Here is an 18106-nt window from a genome sequence, read left to right as displayed (position 1 = left end):
TCTTGTCATGGTCGTATGCCAGTTCTATTCGTTAACGCTTGAGATCTTTTCGTAAACCGCTTCCGGCGTAAAAGCTGTTTTCGTTTCGGGCGTTGCGACCATGCTCGCCTCTTGAATGGAGCCGTGACGAAGCGCCCGCAGCCAGCCAGTGACGTATACGAGCATGGCGGAGAGCAGAACAAAAAAGAGGGCTTGTCGATCGAAGAATATGTCGAAAAGGTCGTCGTGTATATATGTAGCGTTCGATTTAACGCTATGCCAGCATTCCGCACTGTTACTTTTGATTTTCGACCTTGTGCGCCCGGTTCTTATGTCTGCATCGCCGGGACAAACCGTGGGTTACATTGTTCGCGAAGGATGTATACGTAGTCCCTCTGGCCCGTTCATCTATGCATTCCTCTATTGTTCGCCTTGTATAACAGCTGTAGCTTTGCGCAATGTCTGCGACGCGCAGTGTCATATTTCTCTCTTCAGCTCCGCTCACGAGCTTCGTTACTCATAGCATAAGGTGGCTGGATTGAAAATGTTACCTGAGTAGCTATATTATTATTATTATTATTATTATTATTATTATTATTATTATTATTATTATTATACGACAAGAAACAAGTCCATCCATCAGCGTCACATAGGACTTGTATGAAGCCTTATGAATTCTTGATAATAAAAAGCTGCTATTCTGCTATTCAGAAGAACAATGTTATGAACTGAAGGGCAGGAACATCAGCGAGGGCCATTGCAGTAGGTGATTGTTGAGCAGTATACTTGCTCTCGTGCTGGTTGGTTCGTACTCGAAGAAAACATGACTGGTGTCAACGGTAACAAGGTTGGCCGGATGAACGTGCTACATGACGCACATAGCGGTGGCGGGCGCCACACGTTGATGATTACGTTATTTAATTACATTACCTCGCAGGTTACGCACTAAAAAAACTATGGATTATCTCCCCGAAGGGAATCCTGATGGCATGCGAAGCAGCAGCAGTGCGCACGGCGTTGACCTGGCTGAAACGGGCGTCGACGTGGGTGCTCGAAGAACGGTTTGAAGCGGAACTCGGTATAGCGTTTACTCAAGTAAACGTTTGTTTGAAACGCAAAGACAGGTGAGGCATTGAAGACGCTTGCGCTTGGCTTCCTCGACTCGCGTCTCGTCGGCGTTACCCGCGCGCCGTCTGTATTCTCGAACGTTATCGGTGTTCCTTACTCGCGCCTCGTCGGTGCCGCTACTCTTCCACTGCTGACGCTGTCGTTCAGCTTCCCTGCTCGCCCCTCGTCTGTGTTGACATCGCCAATTGCGAACGCGATCGGCTTCGCTACCCCTCGCAACGCCGGTGACGCCCGGGAAAGGTACGCGCACACTAGCGGGAAGCATGCCGCGACCCACGGCAGCGTCTAGCCCGTCGGTGAGATTGCGCGGCAAGCAGCGGCGCGCTCTCCACATTGTCAGCGCCGCGAGATTCTCGAGGCGCGCGCACCCACCGGCTGGCGGCTTCTTCTCGCTGACAGATGGAGAAACGGGACGCGGGTGAGGTGATGCCCACGTTAACTCTTGGAGTGGGCTCGAGCGTTGCGAGTGGTGGAGAGGGGAAGCGATAGAGATGACGCGCGGCGAGCGGTGACAAGTTAGGGAAAGAGTGACGTCAACGCGCGCGCACTATCGGGGAAGGCGTGAGCTACTTGGCACCGCCCCAACACCTGCGGCCGGGGGAGTGTGACGGAGGGACAGCGTTACATAGGTTAGTCAATGAGCTGCTTCGCATCTAAACGTCTTGCGATGCACACACTTCAAAATGCTGGTTGAATAAACCAACATCTGATTTTTCTTTTGCGAAAAATAGCTGTTGCTCACTTGAGGAATAACTGCGAAAGGGCGGATTGATTCCTTAGTTACCCCCAAACAGGAAGAATGGCTGTGACAAGGTAGTTACTCCTCTAAAGGAGCAACCTCGATAACCCTCTTCCTCTACTTCTTGGAGAGTACCGTATACGCTGTGCAGTAGCTCCGTTGGCTTTGTCGTCTTCTCTGACGAGTATTTTTTACGCACGACACGGAGTCAGAGGTGAAGGTCAACGATGGGAACTATATTTAGTACTATATTCTTTCAGATTAGAAGAACGCCGAGATAATTTCTGAATTTTTCTGCCAACATGTGATTAACTTTAATGAACATATCCGTATTCAGCTCCGTCCACTTGCATCCACTTAGTTCTGTCAAAGCCTTCTGCGCTTTTTTCTTCCATGTTCAAGTGCACCTGCTTCTTAGGCCACCATCACTGAGACAAACCAGTTGGCTATATAGATACTGTGCCGTTTGCAAAGTATGTAGTGGCTGCCACCCGTAAATTTGTGCGTCCGTCTATTCTTTCATACACCCGTTCTGCCTGAAGTGGGTCACACTTACTTATGTGATTCTTAAAGAGAAGAGAAAAGTGAGCCCTGTAACTGTCTGCATAAGAGTGCCACACCTCAGCAGTAGCTCACGAGGGACGGGATAAATGAGGGATTAAAAGCATAGGATTAAAAGGTAAAGAGATAGAGGAAGGAGAAAGCCAGGAGCAGGGACAGCGAACGACAGAAAACGACGGAAGTAAAGAGGAGGTAGGAAAGATGGACACGGTCGCAGGAGTCCGAGGACGGGGCACCACTCGGCGAGAGCTCTTGTGGGCGAGCCAGTCGGCCAGAGCTGCGCTGTCGTCGGAGATCGCGGGAGCACAAACGGTCGGTACGAAACCCAGAGAGCCGAGTCTACTCTCAGGCGCGTAAGGCAATGGGGTTTTACGCATAACACGTGAAAGCCTCCGAAAATAAACCTGTATCCTTTGTTTGCTGTTGAGGCTTTTTTCATGTTGTAGGTTCGTTCATTAGCCCGACATGAACGCCAAGTCTCAGTCTGATTATTTGGGTGTGCCTAGAGCTTCCTAGCAAGGTCGGCATGTGGACTGGAGTGGCATCAACAGTGCTCGGCTGCTGACCCGAAGGTAGCGGGTCCGATCATGGTCGAATTTCGGTGGAGACGAAAGCGTGTACTGTTCGATGTCAGGGCACCTAAAAGAACTCGGTCGAAATTTCCGGTGCCCCCCAATAAGGCGTTTCTCGTCGTCGTGTCTGTGTTCTGGGACGTAGTACCAGAAATGTCATCGAGTTCAAAATTGTACGCATCGCCTTTGACTCTGCAAGAAGCTTCAAATGTGTTCTTTGGTGTATCAGAGTAGCTCGGCTTTCCGTGCGGCGGGCTCGCGCAGGGATCGTATATTTTTAGGCTCGCATCCTGCCCGAAGTGCTTCTGCGGCCGCACGTGCTCCCACACATGTGCCGAGCACATGCGCCCCAGGCTGCCATCTCGCTCGTAGGGTCGCTCGAGAACCACGGAATATGTCGGTGAACTTACTCGCAGATTGTTCCTTCGCCGTATGACCCGGTAGCCTATAGCTTTGTTCGGCGTTGCCAATTAATTTGTCCCTTGGGGGGTCATTGTGTTGTTTCGTGGGGACTCTCGTATCGGGGAAACATTTGTGCATGTTTTCTTTTATTTTCAATGCATATATTCGGCGCGGTCTTTTTGCGCTCTGCTCTTGCTTACTTCCGAGCCCCGCCGCGGTGGTCTAGTGGCTAAGGTACTCGGCTACTGACCCGCAGGGCGCGGGTTCGAATCCCGGCTGCGGCGGCTGCATTTCCGATGGAAGCGGAAATGTTGTAGGCCCGTGTGCTCAGATTTGGGTGCACGTTAAAGACCCCCAGGTGGTCTAAATTTCCGGAGCCCTCCACTACGGCGTCTCTCATAATCATATAGTGGTTTTGGGACGTTAAACCCCACATATCAATCAATTGCTTACTTCCGAATGTAAGCGAGCAACGTGTGAGACATTTCAGTGAATCCGCGATTCTACGTATTTAGCCGTGTCGTGGCCTCATGAACGACGCTGTTGTATCGGTGTCGATTATATATATACACTTCCAAAGCAACGTCTTGCGGTGCCGCCGCTCTTATCGTAACTGGGTATGTCCACAGCGCGTTCTTTCGCCACGCTGCCGCGCCCGCTTCTGCGCGTAGCTCTCCGATTGCGTCTGTGGTGCGTCAAAACGTAACTTTTGCTGACTAGAAGTGCTCCTGGCTAATCGAGGATCGCGTGCGTGCACGTGCTTTCGCCACCGCCGCTGCCGAACCATCCCCGCCTTCACCGGCAGCGTCTACCCCCCAGTAACTCATAGCTCAGCCGCGCGCGGGTCGAGACTTTTCGAATGCTCGGGACTTGGCATTGTGCAAGCGTGTCTCCTTTCGTGACAACACGATTTGTCAGGCGCTTTCCTTCGTCGAACGACTCAAGAAAGTGGTTTCCCATATTCTGCAGCGGTATATCGCTCCCTCAGTAACACTGTGCTCTTTGGAACGCGCTCTAATGCCTCGCAAAACTTTTCTGTGGCCTGCATCGGTCGCTAGACAATAAAGCTGGAACATTTTATACGAGGGCAGAGTGAATTCGGGTCCCTGAATTACAGACCCCACGTTGTGCGTCGGCGTTAATGCTTCTTGAGTTTGTAAAAACTCTTGTTGTCTTGGCCTATGACGTCATTGAGTGGAACATTGAGCTGTACTCATAAGCCAGGCTTGCATGCAATGCTTAAAATTGAAGTCATGATACCAAGTTTATTTGCTTGAATGTTATGTACATATTATTTATTTATCTATTTATTCACTTTATTAGGTCCGACTAAATGGGTGACATTAAAGATGGTGGGGCGACGCTACGGGCGAGCAGGTCACTGAAGACAAGAACAAATAAAGTTAAAGGTTTTTAATTTTCAAGACGGCGATCAATTCGCCTAGTTGATAGTATTATGATTACTTTTTGCGCGGAGTACAACAAAACGAGAATCAAAAACAGCGACACAATGACTGCGGGTTGTGTTTGGCGGAACATTTCCCATTGAAAACCATCCGGCTTGCTAAAGACCTAATGACTTCGACACTATGGGAGCGGGTTGGGGCAATCCGTGTGATCTCAGTATATACAGAGACCAGACTGTATGTATGGCAGCGTTGATAGAAATGTGACAGAAGTTTAACAGAGAACACTGAACACTAGTCTTCTTGCGCAGTTCGTTTGTGGCGTGTTATGCTTATATATCTAGTCATCTGTCTATAAGTTTAAGCTACCTTGCCATGACCTGTCACGTGTCACCCGCTGACGAGCTCTTGGCGCTGCTTTGTGGCGGACGTTAGAGCCACGTAAGTGACACGTCATTTATGCCTCGCGCTTTCGGTGTGTGGCACCATTGGGAGAGCAAGCGAATCTCCGGGGCAACTTGTAAGATGTGGCGTTTGTCTCGCAGGCGGGACCCGGTGGTGGCATGGCCGGAGCAGGCCGGCTGCAGCAGCGGCAGCAGCAGCGTCATGTGGGGCGGCCAGCCTAGCGGCCCCGGGGCGGCCGGCCGCTGGGACACCACAGGCGGCGGCGCCGTGGTCGAGGCGCTCAAGGCGGCCGCCGCCGCCGGAGGCCCTGCAGGACCCCCTCCGCCGCCCCAGCCTCCGCCGCAACAAGGGGTGCGTGCCCTTTGACCCGTATTAGGCAGGCGCCATTAGTAAAATACGTGCGCTTGGTGCTCGCACTTTAGGCGTAGGCACCACATCTTTAGCCATTAGCCACATCTTTAGATTGAAGAAATCGAGCTAATAATACCATTATGGTTCATAAAGACATACAAAAAACCACTTCGAAAGGAAAAATAGGAGCAGACGAGCGATAAAAAGAAATGAAAATGCCACGCCAGCTTGTTTAAGCATCAGACATCTGTTATGAGAGACAAGATTCGAATGCCATGAGCTGCAGAGCGAAGCAAGAGATGCCAATGCATGTCGGATCAAAGGGCTGCGTTTTGCGCTTTTGTCTCCACGCCTATGCAGTGGCACTTACAGTACAAGTGGAGGTATTTGTTTTAAAAGGGCCATTCAAGTATTGATGCATGTGACCAAGCGGAGCCAATCTTTGACCTGCTGCTACAATGGTCCGTTCGCGCCGTTGGATTGCAGTAGTGTATCTCAGTGGAGCGGAGCGACACCTGTTGCGGTGCCAGTGTGCTCGACTTCTTTGTGATGACGTCTGAGTTTTTGAGCTTAACTGAATCGCGCGCACTTTCGGCATATTTTAAAGCGTAAAGCGTATGTGTGGTCGTTTGACGGGCGCCTGGAATTTCGTTTTACAGCGAAAGCTATTATGAGATCACAAGGGCCGATTTTGGTGCCGTAGTTGTCCGCCGCCGCCGGTGTCTGTAACACAAATCGCGTGAAATGAGAAAAAGTAAAAAAAGAAAACGCCAGGCCTGCGCGAAAGACGCGGCAGTCACAGCGAAAGCTTGAAGAGCGGCCTTTCAGAGCCTTCTCTAAACACTCATTGGGTAACTGCTGCAAGCACACATAAAGGGTATCCTCTACGACATTCATAAGAAAAATTTGTGGGTAGTAGGCCCAACGTTACTAGACTAGGTTCAGTTGTCAAACTCTCCGCAGCCGCCATACAATGCGGGCGCCCGCGTCCCTTGGCTCGCCGCCAGATGGCGGGAGCGCCGCAAGCAGCTCTACACGAGTGCATCTCTGGTACTGGCGAACGCGCTCGGCTCGTTTCTGTACAATCGCAACAGGTGCTTTCTCCGATTTACCTTTTTAATATTTTTATGGCCTCGTGTTCAGCATATCGAGAGCAAAACCTTACCCGATTGTGGAAATCGCCGCTGTGCTCTCCCGGGATTGCGCTGTTCAAGTGCATTTGCAAGATCTCCCGCAGCCTTGGCCTACCGCTAGGTTGCGTTAAGGGCTGTTGGAAGTTGTTGGATTCTTGCACATTTAGTAACGAGTCATTATAAAGATTCTCGTTACATTTCGTTATCGCCATCAAGACGCCAGACTCATTGAGAATCTAATTTCGCTTTCAGCGTCCTAAAACACGTCACCGTATCTAAGCAATAACGGTTTTGAAGACTCGCTACACGTCCGTGCGACTCAAGTTAACTGTGCTGCGTAGGAAAAGCCTGTTAATCTTTTTTGACCAACTAATTTTAATCACAGGAGCAGCCGTTAAGTAACAACCAGCATGGCAACTGGTGTACATGTAAAGTGATGTCATTAGGTCTAAGACACCACATATGACATAAACACTCTCTCAGCACTTTATTTGCAGATGAAAAAAAATTGGCTCCGTATCTGCATGTTTCACTGCAAATGTGGAAAGACTATAGTCTTGTGTCTGGAGAGACTGAACAAAACGCTTATTTAATGTTCTGCGTGAGAAAATCAGTGAATTGTATTCTGGAGGTGCTGGGTTAGAGTGTCTCGATTCATGAAGCGAAGGCGAACAAATGCATTGAGGCAGGTTAGACACGAGTGCTATCTGGCAGTTATCTTGGAAAACGAAGGAAGGCGTGCTCACCTGTCTTGGAGGCGATAGGGTGTAGAACACAGGTGCCGCCACCGTGTCGTGTCGTCATAGCAAACCCAGTCAAAAAAGTTCAAGTGGTTTAATTGGAAAAATACCAATTGACATCAATTGGTTTTCAACCCATTCGAATTTCGCCACCAGTTGCAAATGTACCAATTATATCTAATTGGTGAAGCAGTTCATATGAAATTGATTATAACCATTCAGGCAAAACTGGTGGCTAATTGGTAGACCGATTGATATAGGCAGGGGACCAATTGGTCATCCGGTTGAAGCTAACTGGTGCTCAAATGCCTAGTTAAAGTGAATTGGTGTGCAAGTGGTAATTCAATTAATCCTAAATGGTCCCGCAGTTGAAACTAGGCCGTGTTCAATTGGTTAACCAATTCGAATAGATGTAGTTTGCTGATTGAAGCTAGCTGGCGTCTAAATGGTTTGCCACTTGAAGAGAACTGGTGTCCAACTAGAAGGTCAGTATGAACACTGAAACTTCGGCAATATTGGTGGGTGCTGGGGCAGGGGTTGGCCGTTTACGGTATCGTTTGAGGCCGCGTTTCATATTATTACAGTGGACAAACAGACAAGTAGACAGGCAGAAAGACAGACGGACCATAATTTTTGCTTCGAAGTACCCCTAGAAAGACTATCGTCTTTAAAAATGAAACCAACACTGTTCTCGTTCATCTGAGCACCACATTCACAAGGGCAACGAGCTTTGCTCACTTGTGGGCCGACTTTACTTGCACATTCAAGGCACATACTCGTTGCTGGAAAGGCGCACAAAAATGCATAGGTGCAACCAAGTATAATTTTATGATCCGAGTGGTGAACTCCTCAAAGTGCATCTGACATCGAACACGCACAAGATTATTTTGGCCGGGTTCTTCAATTTTCCAAAACAGGTGTCTGAACACCTCCTTTGACTGCGTATTTTCTTCAATGCACCCTCAATCCCTGAAAGTAGACCCCTCAGGGCACTTGAATTCAATTAAGGTTGCTGCAGGGCGCCAGGTACATATGATTGCATTTCGGTCAGGATCGCCTCTGGTAAAACATTGCAGGTTCCCGCGAGCGTGCTGATACATTCAGCACAGGTGAAGAATTTCCCTGCTTTTTTCACGACATACCCAGCAAGATACATAAAACCGCATCTCTTGCAACAGGGCATTCGTACTTATGCTGGAATTCATCACCAGGTGCGTGCTCTCACAACTGAACCTGCAGAAGAAACCCAGCCAGCCTTTCTTCTCGAGCCTGCTTTTGGGCAAGAGCTGTCGACTTGCCTGCATTAAGGCTTTCCTCAACGGAGACGAGTAAGCAGGCAGGTTGGGAATAATCTTCGGAAGAGCACTACAATGAGGCTCCATTTTCCACTAGTTCTATTAATGACATGCACGTAGTTCTTGCAGATCTCTCGCTCATGAAAATGAACGCCAAAAACCTTGAACATCGCGGCAAGTTCATTGTCAGCGCGCAGAATGACCCTGTTTTATGCAGAGCGAAGCGTCTCGTCGCTGGGAGCGGCGAAGAAATGCTGGCCTGACTTCTCGATGTCCGTCACATAGCCGCTCTGGCACCCAGGGACACAGCACGTTAGCATCGTTCACTTTTTTACCATTGTCATCACTACACGGCTAGGCTAAACATATGTCGCAAAACCGAGCAAAATACGCACAACCACACAACACCCAACTGCATGGGCAGCCGTGGACAGAGTGCGTTTCCACTTCGACCACAGTTCCTGACCGTGCCGCGCTGACCTAGCAAGATAAAACAGCAACGCGACTGGATGGAACAACCGGTGGCCAGTCCATGCACTCATGGCAGTTAGAAAACTGCACATAGTCTAGTAATGTTGAGTAAGCGGGCATTCGCTAGGCTATGCTTCATCATTCTTCTGAGAAGTCTAGTATCTGCTAAACAATGGGAAGGAACTTTGTGCCAATTGTTCATGCAGTGGCTGACGACGATAACCAATTACGCCAAAAGTAGGTCTGTGCCACAGCTAATAGGTGATCAAGAACAAGCTTAAGAACAAGCTTTTGTAATGGGCTGGAGCATTGGACAACCCACTCGTTACGCTTTTCACATTGTGATACGCCTGGTTGTGCTTTTGCGGTTTTAAAACGCTTTATTACTCGTATTATAACGATTTCTTTTCTGACATTAAGCCTGTCTAAGGCAAGTTTGCGAATAAGTCCCAAGTGCCGGCGTAGCTCAGTGTTAGAATACTGGGCTGGCACTCAGTGGACCTGGGTTCGAGCCCCACTGTGTCCTTGGTGTAGGTTTTTTTTATTTCATGTGATAGAGGTTACAGACACCGCCGGCAGCAGTGGACAACTACAGCGCCACGCGTGACCCGAGTTGTGATCTCATAACAGCTTTCGCTGTAAAATACTCAGGAGGGAATGGAATTCGAACCCAGGCTGTCTGCAAGGCAGCCCAGTACTGCCCCACTGAGCTATGCCATTGCACGAAACCGCATTGCAAACTGACTCTATGCCGGCTTCACGCCGGGTAAGGACTCTCGGTAGCATGTGTCATATAGTGTTTTAGAACAGTAATGTAGAAACCAGGGGTTACGCTATGCAAATTGCTTAACGAATGGGTCATTGAAAGCTCCAACCAATTACAAAAGTTTCAGGCATAATCCATCTTTGCAGCCACAGCATTAACAAAGTGCACACGACGCTTTACAAAGTGTGACCGGTGCCACGCTTTTCCGAAGAATGACAAATAATTGCAAGGTAGATGCTTCCCCACCACAAAATTATGATTTATGGTTTAGTGGGTGATTCATGGTGTAGTTTCATGGTTTAAACACTGATTCATGGTTTGTTTCATGGTTTAAACACCCTAGGGGCAAGTGTGCTTGTAGTTGCCCCTAGGCTGTTTAAAAAAATGCCAGGCCTGCACGGAAAGTGCTGCACAGTCACAGTGTCTTTCAGAGCCTTTTCAAAACACTCATTGGGTAACTACTGCAGGCACTTCCTTGATACCCACCAGGGCTATAATAATAAACTTTTGGGTTCTAGGCTGGCATAAGCTATGCTATTTTTTCTCATTCTTCTGAGAAGCGTGGTCTCCGCTATACACTTGCAAGGAATTTCGTTCCAATTGCTCATTCAGTGGCTGAGGAGGATGGAGAATTATGGCTGAAGTGGGTATGCGCCACTGATAATAGGGGAACAAGAACAAGCTTTTCTAATGGGTTGGAGCATTGGACGGCATACTCCTTACGCTATTCACATTGTGGGACGACTGGTTGTTCTTCTGCCATTTTAGAATGCTTTATAAGTCGTATTAATCTGATTTCCTTTTCCGACATCAAGCCTGCTTAAGGCAAGTTTGCCAACAAGTCACAAGCAGCAGCGTAGCTCAGATTACTGAACCAACTTTCACACGGTCTAGTATGGCAAGAACCAGGACATGAGAGACACAGTCAAATGCTGTCAGGGATGCCCGCTTACTCTTCTTTTGTTCAACATCTATATAGAAACGTTATGCTTAGCAATAAGTGAAAACAGCAGTAGTCACGGTTTTAGGTTGCAGGCATCAGAAGTTAAAATTATGGCATATGCAGATGATGTCGCAGTTTGTCGCACAGACAAAGAAAGTGGCTGATGTTATCATTGTAGTGAAGAGATACAGCAATGCCACTGGTAGTCAGGTGAACTGCGGAAAGTGCTTGGCCGTTTGGCACAGAGAGCGGTCATCCACACCGGAATTTTTCGCCAATATGTAGTGATGGACCTCTCCTGTCAAATACCTAGGGATACCACTAGAACACTGCAAAAGCAGAGATGACTATTGGCGAGAACAAGCAAGAGAAATTCAGTTGAAGGCGAGTAGGTCGCAGGGGAATCGCCTATCAATGTTCTCAAGAGCTACGGTTTGCAATTTGTTCTTTGTCTCGAAATTGTGGTACGTGATGAAGGTGTTGCATTGTTCACGAGCCAATATACAGAAATTTCATCGTGTCTTTGCGGTGTTAATGTGGGCCTCAAGTTGGGAACAATGCAGTTGAACTAATTCATTTAGGCGTGTAAACAAAGGTGGTTTGGGACTACCACACCTATTCATAAAGCAACTCATAAACAGGTTCTTCTTTTTTCGTAACGTGAGTGATTCGTTCCTGCGTACGGTGTGCCAACTGAGGCTCACTAGAGCTTTACCTGGATATGTAGTGGGCACAGACCACATGAATGGCGCTGTCCGCAGATATCTCAAGGAGGTGATTTTAAGTATCCGCTTCTTGTCTGTCAGATTTTCTAATGAGTACTCATTTTCAGTGTCACGTAAACAGCTGTACATAGATGTTTGTGATACAATTTTACCCGTTCCTATGTACAGGGCCATAGACAGTGAAGGTCAAGGGCAGGATGCGCTAAAAAGGGCTAAAATATTGCAAGTGGCTCCTGCCACAAAGACCTTCTTTTTTAGGCTTCACACCGACACTTTGCACGGCGAGGTATTTCTATAAGAGCGGTGTGTCTTTCTACCTTGGGGTTCAGACTGTCTTATTTGTAATAAGCCAGAAACTATTGACCACGTTTTTTTTTTTTTACACTGCTGGGAGGTAGTGTATTTTTGGGGTGTATTGCAGAGGATAATCAAAAAAGAATTCTCGCTAGACCCATACGGTATCAGATTTCTACCGATTGAAAATGAGGATGGTGAGCCCGTATGGCAGGATTTCAATGTGATTTCGATGCACGATCCGCAAGAATGTACTTTCGAGAGTGCATGTCGAAATTAGTAGAACTTACGAAAACACAGGAGTCTTCATGAGTGATTCTCGAGGGTGGAACCCCTGACAGCTCTCAAGGAGTTTTAAAGCTAGTGTCTATTCAGTAAGACGGCGAACACTTGTTTTCGCGACCTTTACGGCATCGTTCATGTACGTAGTATCTGGAAACAGGCAATAGAGCAAAAAAAAAACAGCGTAGCTCAGTGGTAGAATACTGGGCTGGCACCCAGCGGGCCCGGGTTCGAGCCCCGCTGTGTCTTTGGTGCTAGTATTTTTTTTTTCATTCGCGCAATGTGCTTACGGACACTGGCGGTGGTGGCGGTCAATTTCGCGTGACCCAAGTTGTGATCTCATAACAGCTTTCGCTGTAAAAAGGCCGCTCTCCCAGTTTTTTCGGTGACTGTGCCGCGCGTTCGCGTAGGCCTGCTGGTTCTTCGCGGACAAGGTTAGACTTTTCGGAAACTTGCCCCGCCGCGGTGATCTAGTGGCTAAGGTACTCGGTTGCTCACCCGCAGGTCGCGGGATTGAATCCCGGTTGCGGTGGCTGCATTTCCGATGGAGGCGGAAATGTTGTAGGCCCGTGTGCTCAGATTTGGGTGCACGTTAAAGAACCCCAGGTGGTCTAAATTTCCGGAGCCCTCCACTACGGCGTCTCTCATAATCATATGATGGTTTTGGGACGTTAATCCTTTCATATCACTCAATTTTGGGAAACTTAAAGGGGTGGTGCTATCACATTTTGAGGCCAGAACAAGCCGCTTGTGGGTTTCCTCTGTGTGGTAGGACACTCCACACGAACGCTCGGACACAGCAAACGTTTAGAATACATTTTAATTCACCTTCGAAGTCTACCTTGATGCTCACTTTCTTGGCGGAAACCCATCGCAAGTGCGCCCAGAAGTGTCGCTGTACGAAAGGCAACGAAAGTTGCAGTGACGTCACACGAGATCTATAGTGTGTAGGCATGCGCAGGTTTCCCCTTCAGGAGGAGCAAATGTTCATCGCAGCTCGCCCCCTCCCGATTATGTTAATGTGTAGGGCTGTGTTTGCACCCTCCTCTTCGCTATATGAGTGGCCGCGCCCTTACCTCTCTCCCATGTGCACATCTATTGTTGTGAGGTTAGTGACCTCCGGAGACCTCCGCCACGTACGTGCCGGCAGAGCATCGAGGCATCTACACGTTTGTTTTGCAGGTGATTGTGCGGCTCGTGTGTGCGAGAGAGCCATAGAGAGCAGACGATAATCAGCACGACGTGCGTCACAGCCTTGTGTGGACACGTGACCCAGCTACATTGCTACGTCACTGCCAGGCTAGGCGCCCAGAAACCGAAACTAAAGTTATCCGCATAAAAAAGGCTATATTAATTTTTAACGAGAATAAATGAATCTTGGTCATGCATCTTGGAGCTATAAGAAACCTTGCAGCAAGGAACGCGCAAGCCACAGAAAAGGGGGCACCAGCCTTTAAAGATACTGTGTGCTTGTGCCCGTCAGCCTCTATACTAATACAGGCGCATCAGTTCACCAGGAAAGTGGCGTGGCATAAGGTGTGGAGACACAATGATGACGAAGGTTAATGTTTAATGAGCTTTACTGCCAGTGCACTACTTTAAACTGACGTTGCACTTTGAAATATCAAAACGCCAGAGTGAAGTCATACCTGGCTTGTACGGGCTGCCTCACTGGCCTGGGCTCTCATTGTGAAGTTGCGCTGTGGGTGCTCTCGCTGAAACAGTTGAGATCTCTTGATATCTAACTACTCCGTTTTCACTTTTCGGGCGTTTGCAGTGGCTGGTATCCTTGTAATCTACAAGCCTCTTTTCGTATACCGTAATACCGCACGTTTTCAATTTTTTTCTTAAGAAGTTACTTTAGCAGTGACGGTAATACTGTACGGTAAATACAGAAATACTCTATTATCGTCTTCTCTCACTTTTTAAAGTCTGCAAGACATCTCTTAGCTTATTTAACAGTGTTATGTTACTGTGCGCAATAACCAACTTACGCGGCCGAGGAGGCTTCAGAAAATGCTGTATGCTAACGATGTTGGTGCGGTTCTAACATATTACTGTGGCTGATAAAGCACCCCAATGTTTAAAAATAGATGGTTTCACGGTTATGGCTGGCTGTATCCCAATTGTGACTGTTTTATTTTTTTTAAACTATACTACAGTTTAAGCTCGTGATAAAAACACTTATATATCGAATTATCGGTTATAGCGAATACAAACAATGGGTAGTAATGCATTTTTTTTTCAAGAAAGTTTTTTTTTACAAAGATAGCGAATACAAACAATGGGTAGTAATGCATTTTTTTTTCAAGAAAGTTTTTTTTTTTTTTACAAAGAAAACCGATAATACGAAAGCCGCCTGGATATCGGCTGTAACGAAGAAACGTCGTGTTGGCGTGAGGATTGAAACTATGCCAAGGTCATATAATAGCAAAACAAATACTTAGGCAATTCACAACCACACTTTTTAAGTGCGGTTGCGACATTAGAATATTGGTTCAGAAATGTGAATAAAAAAGTTGCGTTAACTTTGGTCATCCAGCGCACAAAAAAAAAGAAAGAGGGGAAAGAAACGTACTTGATTAGTTCCGCGTTCTATAAGGTATTAATAGAACGGAAAAACATTGTTCACTCAAGCGACGAAGAAGAGAGTACTTTTCTTCGAATAAACGTTAACGCAGGCCTGTTTTGTCAAACCAACTTTGTTCTGTTGTAATTTCACTTTCTCATGCTCCGGCATAGGTCGGCGAAATTTGCGGAGCTCACTCAGACTCACTCATGAAATATATTTAGCGCCTGGGACTGACTCGGACTCCGACTGACCAATAATTTTGCTGAGTTGGACTCACTCAAGCTCACACTCACTAAAATTTTCTTCAACCGCATTCACTCGGACTCAAACTCACCGAAAATTATTCACCCGCACTCGCTCAGACCAAGACTCGTGGCATAAACCGAGTCTGAGTGAATCGACTGTTGGGTAAGTTCGCCGACATATGAGCTCGGATCTACTTAGTTTGAGTTACCATAAGGAGACAGACAAGAACTGCGTCGTTTGGAGTTGGTTAGAAGCCTGGAATAAAGAGCAAACCTCATAAGCGCGAAAATGCACGCGACAGCGACGAGCGACGAGCGACGCTATGAGCGACGAAACAGGGCGTTCGCGCGACGTGTCGCGTGCTCGTTTTCGCGCGATCGCTTGGTTCTCCAGATTTGGAAACCGTCGCTCATCGCCCGGAAGTGCTGGGCTCAAGCAGCCAATAGCGAAAAACCGGAAAAGACGAAGACTACATAGATTCACGTGACCCTGACCGAGTCACGTATGCGCAACAAGAAATGACGCAATGTTTACGCATGTGCATATAAAAAAAGTTCTGCAAGGCAGTAATAAACACTTTCCGTTCCATTAAACAACAATATATCTTATTTTTAAATTGCATACCGCTCGCTACGCGGTTTTCTTGGTACGGTTAGACGGCCTCATGCCAGCAACAGTGGAATTCGCTCGCCGAAGCCGTCGCGTGAATGAGGTTTGCCTGCGCTGTAGCGACTGATCGCGCGAAGACGATCTACGTCGCGTCGCTCGTCGCTGTCGCGTGAATTTTCGCGCTTATGAGGTTTGGCCCTAATGCATTTCCGTGTCCGGGATTTTCGGGCGATCCAGATTGCCGATTTGTCAGAGCCGATCTTTATCATGACTGCTACAAGGAATTCCGTATGTAGCGAACACATTTATGGTTTGGTCGTTTTTCATTATGATGAGGCTCAACTGTATATTTACAGCGTTGCACCTCGTGCTTGTAGCAATATGTCACTTCGCCTTGTGCCACCGCCGACCACATCACTGTATGTGTACTGGATGTATCAAAAACCCTCAAAAATAAGAGAAAGGAAATATTTCGTTGCTGCATTTATAATTGCATTTTTACCGAGGGGTGAACATTTTAAGATGGCTAGGCAAGTTACTGAAGCCAGTATTTAAGGAAATTAAGTCAATTTTTTCCTTCGTGGAGTGAGGTAGTAGATATGGTCAAATGATAGAACTTAAGTCCCTCCTTCGACGAGCTGATCGCTGGTTTCATAGTTTAAAAAGAAAAAAAAGAACAAAAGTGGCCTGTGGCAATTACAAGTGGGCAAGGAGCTACGTTACTTCGTCAGCGTGCGTCATGAATTTGTTATCTTCTGTTTTTTTTTTTTTAATTCTTCGAATGCGCGGCTTACTTTCAGCGTGATCGTGAGCGAGTGTGCACGCGGGCACATGGCGGCTTCCGATGCGTCCACGGTAACTACGCAGCTCGCGATACCCAAATCAAACTATGGCCACTTCGGCTTGTGGCGTGGTCATTTGCTTTTGTGGCATCATTTTTTTTTTGGAGTAAATAGTGAAGGATTTTTTGCTGACTTGTTTTACGTTATAGGCCGTGAGCTGTGCCATAATGTATTTTGCGTTCTCGGGTGCCTCGACTACCGATCGGCAGTGTTTTCTGACCATGCTCAGAAAGTGTTGCAGGGCTCCTTCCGGCTCCGTTACAATCGAGTCCCAATCAAGCAATATCGGTCCGTCGTAGGTACAAAGTTGTCGCCGGAGGGTTGATCGTCGTACGTCACCAGCCTCTGAACGGCTATTCACGTGTGTTGTGTCCCAACTCGCACAGGTGGCGGGCTCGGCGGGCGGCCAGGGCGTGCCGGGCCCGCCGTGCGGCGGCGGGCCCCCCTGTGGCGGTGGCGGCCCCCCGTGCGGTGGCGGCCCCCAGGGTCCGCCGGGAGACGTGGGCCAGCAGCACCCGCTCTACCAGCAGCAGCAGAGCGCCTACGAGGACGCCCAGGGCCGCTGCTGCGCCGGGTGCGGGGCCAAGATCCTCGACCGGTACCTGCTGCACGCGCTGGACCGCTACTGGCACAACGGCTGCCTCAAGTGCTCCTGCTGCCAGGCCACGCTGGCCGACATCGGCGCCTCCTGCTTCGCGAAGGCCGGCATGATCCTGTGCCGAAACGACTACATCAGGTACGCCTCCGCTGTGCGTCTAGCTGATACGCATGCTCTTTGACCGTATACTGCTGTGTTTGACTTACCACTCAGTTTATTGTAATCCTTCAGTTTCTCTTACTAATGGCAACGTAGTAAAGTAAGCTCTTCGAAGTTAACCTCCCTGGTCTTACTCCATAACATCTACTTTGCTACGACGCTATCATGCTGAAGCAGAGGGTTAGTATGGTTTCGGTTAAGAGTGAAACCCAGAGTAAGATGGAGGAGAAGGAATACGTTTGACGTAGAGGTTCTGCTAAGTCGCATGGGCGGAGCTGGGAGTGTGTGAAATCCCATCCCGATGGAGTGATTTTCTGGCGAAAAAAACTGCCCCCACCTCCACGAAGGGAATCGTGAGAAAATGCGAAAACATTTTTAGCGCCGAGAGTACACGGCGTAGTAATTTTAATGGCTTAAATTAATGGCGAGACTAGGATTTGTCACACATTCATCAGCCAGCGAACGGTGGAGAATGAGGCGCGTGGTTCATAGGTACGAGCGAGTGGACGGGACAGTGGGGCGCAGGGAAGAGAGAGCGAACGGCGAGAGAAGGAGCGGCGAGACAGCCTACGCTCTCTTTGACTGCCTCGACACACGCGGGAGCTCCGCCGAGCTCCCGCGATGCGAGTGCTCTCACAAGCCAGAGCGTGCACCTCTCCACTCACTCTCCGCTATTCAGTCCGCACCACCTGCTCCGGTTGGTAAGGGCGAGGTTAAGCGCGCGCGTCCGCAGCTGTTGCTATGGGAGAGAAAGTGAGAGCGGAGATAACACCTGCCGGCGCTCCGACGCCACCGCACACCTGACAAAGCCCGACTAAGAAATGCATTCGCATTTTAAATAATCACAGCATATACGCAAAGTGAATGGTGATGAGTGGGGTGAAGCGT

The 18106-nt window shown here is 48.4% G+C and overlaps 1 protein-coding gene across 1 annotated transcript in view; it reads left to right on the top strand.

Annotated features, from left to right (window-relative positions):
- Positions 1 to 5332: 5332 nt before the first annotated feature.
- LOC119162154 (LIM domain only protein 3) overlaps positions 5333 to 18106 on the top strand; it is a 35013-nt gene continuing 22239 nt past the window's right edge. Inside the window, exons 1-2 of the mRNA XM_037414625.2 lie at positions 5333 to 5543; positions 16848 to 17197. Of these exons, the coding sequence (XP_037270522.2) occupies positions 5394 to 5543; positions 16848 to 17197 (500 nt within the window). The 5' untranslated portion in view covers positions 5333 to 5393. The remainder of the gene's footprint in view (positions 5544 to 16847; positions 17198 to 18106) is intronic.

This window comes from Rhipicephalus microplus, chromosome X (genome assembly GCF_043290135.1).
Source record: "Rhipicephalus microplus isolate Deutch F79 chromosome X, USDA_Rmic, whole genome shotgun sequence".
Lineage (NCBI taxonomy): Eukaryota > Metazoa > Arthropoda > Arachnida > Ixodida > Ixodidae > Rhipicephalus > Rhipicephalus microplus.
Note: the sequence above shows the minus strand (reverse complement) of the source record. Positions and strands in the feature narration are given on the sequence as shown.